The 5,377-nt window shown below is 53.5% G+C and overlaps 1 protein-coding gene across 1 annotated transcript in view; it reads left to right on the forward strand.

Annotated features, from left to right (window-relative positions):
• Positions 1 to 5,377, forward strand: part of SPNS3 (spinster homolog 3 (Drosophila)) — a 68,572-nt gene that overhangs the window by 26,542 nt on the left and 36,653 nt on the right. Inside the window, exons 8-9 of the mRNA XM_011958338.1 lie at positions 2,200 to 2,393; positions 4,439 to 4,454. Of these exons, the coding sequence (XP_011813728.1) occupies positions 2,200 to 2,393; positions 4,439 to 4,454 (210 nt within the window). The remainder of the gene's footprint in view (positions 1 to 2,199; positions 2,394 to 4,438; positions 4,455 to 5,377) is intronic.

The following is a 5,377-nucleotide window of genomic DNA, read 5'->3' on the forward strand; positions in this document are numbered from 1 at the left end:
CAAGCGATTCTCCTGCCTCAGCCTCCCGAGTAGCTGGGACTACAGGCACCTGCCACCACACCCAGCCAATTTTTGTACTTTTAGTAGAGAATTTAGAGAATTCTCAGTCATTTGGGCAAAGCGAGGGTGGGAGAAGAGAGGGGAAGGTACCTCGGTCGGCATGGACCAGTCCCGCAGAGCCGTCAGTGCTGGCCAGGAGCTTGCTCAGAGGACAACAGGGAGCTACTGAGAGGCTGGAAAGATCCTGGTTAGACTGATGTTTTCAAGAGTTCACACTGGGCACAGTCTCAGCGTTCCCTTTGAGCTCCTTTATTTGTTTTGTTTTGTTTTGTTTTTGAGATGGAGTCTCACTTTCTTGCCCAGGCTGAAGTGCCATGGTGTGATCTCAGCTCACTGCAACCTCCACCTCCCAGATTCAAGTGATTCTCTTGCCTCAACCTCTCAAGTAGCTGGGATTAGAGGTGCCCACCACCACTCCCAGCCAATTTTTTTTTTTTTAGTAGAGTTGGGGTTTTGCTGTGTTGCCCAGGTTGGTCTTGAATTCCTGACCTCAAGTGATCCACCCGCCTCGGCCTCCCAAAGTGCTGGGATTGCAAGCATAAGCCACCTCGCCTGGCCCCTTTGAGCTCCTTTAAAAGGAGGCTGGAGGTTGCAGAATAGACCAGGAGGGTGAGGATGTATATTCAAATCCTGGTCTGTCATTTACCAGCTGGGTAATCTTGGCCTTGACCTTTCTCAGCCTCTCCTTGCTCATCTGTCCATCTGGGAATTGGAGGAATCCATGAGTTCACTTGCTCAACATATGTCTCTCGTGTGCCAGGCTCTATGCTCCCAGCATAGAGTCAAGAGAGGAAACCAAACCTGTTACTGTTCTCTAGGAATTCCCAGGCCAGCGAATGAACCTGATGACAGACACAGAAGGTGCTGTGGGAACTGATGGGAGTGAAGGGATCAGCAAGCAAACAAAGAAAGGGCATCCCCAAGTAGGCTGTGCTGGGTCTTGAAGGATGAGTAGGAGTTCGACAGGTCAAAAACTAGTGAAGGGTGTTGCAGGCAGAGGAATGAAAGTGTGTGGTTGGGAGTCGGGAGGGGAGAGCAGCTAGTCTGGAGGAAGAAAATAGAGCTAGGACCTGGAGTTGATGTGAGTCAGAGTCAGATCACAAAGAACAATGTACACCTTACGGAACTGGGGACCTGGTGTCTGAGAGCTGGTGGAGAATTTAGGCAGGAGGTGGGCGGGGACGTGGTCAGGTCTGTGTTTTTAATTTTATTTTTAGAGACAGACTCTTGCTCTGTTGCCTAAGCTGGAGTGCAGTGGTATGATCATAACTCACTGTGGCCTCAAACTTCTGAGCTCAAGTGATCTTCCCGCCTCAGCCTCTTGAGTAGCTGGGACTACAGGTGCACGCCGCCAAGGCTGGATCATTTAAACAGTTTTTGTAGAGATGAGATCTTTCTGATCTTGATCTCCTCCCACCACAGATCTCCTGCCACCACAGAATGCACTCTTGGGGAGCCTGTGTGGCGGTTATTTTGGAGGGACAGGTCTCCACAGGAAGGATGTACAAGGGGAAGCAAAACGGAGTAGAAGTGGGTCTAAAAGTGGGTGGGAAAGGGATGGAGGTCAGGCAGGGGCTGCCTGAGGGGGGTTCAAAGACAGGAAGGGGAAGGATGGGATTCAAGGAAGGAGGGCGTGTAGAGGGCCCAGACAAGGGCCGGGTGTATCACAGGGGCTTACTAAATACATGTTCACTTGCCTCCATTCCTTGTAGTACTGGGAGCTGGAAAGAGAGAAGGTTGGGGCCAGAATGGGACCCTGGAATTCAGATTTTGAGTGGGCAGTTTTGGGGGATGAGAGGGAAAGGGTCAATGGAGATGAGGCAGGCTGGGACCTGGGGTGCTGGGCGATCACCCACATGGCCAGTGGGATCCCCAGGATGAGACAGGGGAGGAGGTAGGAAAGGGGCTGAGGGAGGGCAGTGGGACATTGGTCCCTGGTCAGGGTCCCCAGGTCCTGGGAGCCTCAGTGATGAGGGTGAGTAAGGCCTGGGTCAGATCAGGGGCCCACAGCCATATTCCCTGTAGACACCAGATCGTGCCCTTGAGCCACGGGGCTAGACCTGGGGCTGGGAGCAGGGTGAAAGGTCTCCATGCTGAGCTCACCCAGCTGACCAACCCCTCTGTGTTCTCTCCCATTAGCCTGATTTTTGGGTCATTGACCATCATGACCGGCGTCATTGGGGTCATCTTGGGGGCAGAAGCTGCGAGGAGGTACAAGAAAGTCATTCCAAGAGCTGAGCCCCTCATCTGCGCCTCCAGCCTGCTTGCCACAGCCCCCTGCCTCTACCTGGCTCTCATCTTGGCCCCGACCACCCTGCTGGCCTCCTATGTAAGTGAGAGCCTCTATAGAGGTGGGAACAGGGTTGGGGGACGAGGAACTCCCGTTTCCACGGCTCACGCTGTGCCCGGCCTTTACGTACATTATGTTGATCTCTCCTTCTGGGTAGAGCTTATCCCCGTTTTTCAGATCAGTAAAGAGAGGCTGGACGCGGTGGCTCACGTCTGTAATCCTAGCACTTTGGGAGGTCAAGGACGGCCTGGCCAATATGGTGAAACCCCGTCTCTACTAAAAATATAAAAACATTAGCTGGGCATGGTGGTGGGCACCTATAATCCCAGCTGCTTGGGAGGCTGAGGCAGGAGAATCACTTGAACCTGGGAGGCGGAGGTTGCGGTGAGCTGAGATTGTGCTGCTGCACCCCAGCCTGGGCAACAGAGCAAGACTCCATCTTGGGGAAGAAAAAAGAGAGAGAAGCTTACCAGGAGTTTCACAGTGAGGAAGCGGCCGAACTGGGATTTGAGCCTGAACTTTTCTGACTGTAAAAGGTGTCCTCTGAGCATTGGATTAATGTGTTAGTTTGAGAAAATAGGACTCATTTATTGCCAGGGCGTATTGTGGGCCCAAGAAGAAATAGAGCAATTCTCCCCAGGTTACAGAGGAGGGAAGCAAGGCCCAGATTGGTTATGGCCAATGTGGATGCTGCTTTAAGGGCGATAATCATGGTAATACCAAGTATTCCATATCCACATCCCATCACACCCTTTCATGGGCCTCACACTCTGGCCGTGCCAGCCGCGTGGGCACACCGACTTTCCAGACTTTTCATGCGTCCATTTCTTCCACCGAGAGCACCAGTTCCTCTTTTGTGCATCCCGAAATCCTCCTTCTGCAAGACTCAACTCAAAGTCAGCTTCCTCCAAAAGGCTTCCCGGACCACTCTATCCTCATGCCAGAATTCATGTTCCTGCTTGGGCTCAGTGCCTGTTTGGTTCCCTTGAGGCACTGAGGTGTATGGGGCCTGTCCGAAGACAGGGGGCCCAAAGGGCGGGGGACCAGAGCTGGAGGGTCCCCGTGTGCAGCGGTGTCCCTGGTTCCCCAAAGCCCCAGCCCTGCCTGATCCCCAACATGGGAAAGGGCCACTGCTTCTGGGAAGCTAACACCAGCCCAGCCGGAAGCAGAGGGGCTAGACCTCCCCTCCTTTCCCAGATCCATGGCCCGGGGCCCTGTGGCTGCAGACAGGGCCCATACGCGTGTGCACCAGGTTTACTGAGCAGGCCGGACTTTGGAAAAGTAAACCAGCCACGACTTTATTGTCCTCACACTAGTATGGCCACATCTCCCACCCATGGCCAGAGCCCATCGCTTCTCCAGTCACATGCACGAACTAAACAGTCTGGTCCCATTGAAATAAAATCTTTGGCCCTGCTTCCAAATAAAGTTTCTTTTTTCTTTTTTTTTTTTGTTTGAGACTGTGTCTCGCTCTGTCACCTAGGCTGGAGTGCAGTGGCGTAACCTCAGCTCACTGTAACCTCTGCTTCCTGGGTTCAAGTGATTCTCCTGCCTCAGCCTCCCAAGTAGCTGGGATTACAGGTGCGAGCCACCACACCCAGCTATTTTAAAAAATTTTTATTATTTTATTTTATTTATTTATTTATTTTGAGATGGAGTCTTGCTCTGTTGCCCCAGGCTGGAGTGCAGTGGCACCATCTCAGCTCACTGCAACCTCTGCCTCCCAGGTTCAAGCAATTCTCCTGCCTCAGCCTCCCAAGTAGCTGGGATTACAGGTGCGAGCCACCACACCCAGCTATTTTAAAAAATTTTTATTATTTTATTTTATTTATTTATTTATTTTGAGATGGAGTCTTGCTCTGTTGCCCCAGGCTGGAGTGCAGTGGCACCATCTCAGCTCACTGCAACCTCTGCCTCCCAGGTTCAAGCAATTCTCCTGCCTCAGCCTCCTGAGTAGCTGGGATTACAGGCACGCGCCACCACGCCCAGCTAATTTTTGTATTTTTAGTACAGATGGGGTTTCACCATGTTGGCCAGGCTGGTCTCCAACTCCTGACCTCGTCATCCACCCGCTTCAGGTTCCCAAAGTGCTGGGATTACAGGTGTGAGCCACTGTGGCTGGCCCCAAATAAAGTTTCTATCCAGGACCAGAAAATTGCCTTGGGAAGAGGTGGGGCTACATTCGAGTTTTGTTCTCCTTGTTCCATCTTCCACCCCACATCCCTGACATCCCTCCTCCCCTGGCAATTCTGTCCCCTCCAGAGATGAGCAGGCGAGGGAGGATGGCTGAGAACAGGCCGAGTACTGTGTGTGTCCAGCGTTGTTTTCGGCTCTGTCAGTGCCCCCCATGTGGCAGATGCTCAGAGGCGGGGTGTGGGGGGCCTTTGTGGGCATTTTGGGGTCTCTGGCCCTGGTTTTTACTTTGCCCAATTCCTTGATGCAAGGGTTGCCTTTCCAGCCAGGCCGTCTTGCCTGGGTAGGCAATCCTGCAAGGGGCTCCTCTCATGAGCACCGTATCTCCCTCCGCGGTGTCCATCTGACCCCTGGAGGAGGTCACGAAGGGAGGCCTCCCCCCCTGCCGCCCTCTCCCCTCCCATGACACCGCAGACTGCTTCCTCTGGCATCCCCACCCGCAGACTTCCCTGCGGGGAGTCAGGCCCCAGGGTCCATTCTCCCCGAACGCCAGATGACATGCATCTGGGTGTCCTGAAGACGTCTTCTGTGCACGCCCCTCGGGCTGTCCTGGTATAGGAGGCTTAGCATTTAACCAGTGTCCAGCCAGGGAGAAAAGGCCAGCTTCCTTCTTGGCAAGCACTGCCCTCTGTTGGGTTGAGTGTCCTCTGAAGCCCCTCACTCAGTTTAAGAGTGGAACTCTTGGCCGGGCGCGGTGGCTCACGCCTGTAGTCCCAGCACTTTGGGAGGCCGAGGCGGGCAGATCATGAGGTCAGGAGATCGAGACCATCCTGGCTCACACGGTGAAACCCCGTCTCTACTAAAAATACAAAAAATTAACCGGGCGTGGTGGCG

This window comes from Colobus angolensis, unplaced genomic scaffold, assembly GCF_000951035.1.
Source record: "Colobus angolensis palliatus isolate OR3802 unplaced genomic scaffold, Cang.pa_1.0 Scaffold47, whole genome shotgun sequence".
NCBI lineage: Eukaryota > Metazoa > Chordata > Mammalia > Primates > Cercopithecidae > Colobus > Colobus angolensis.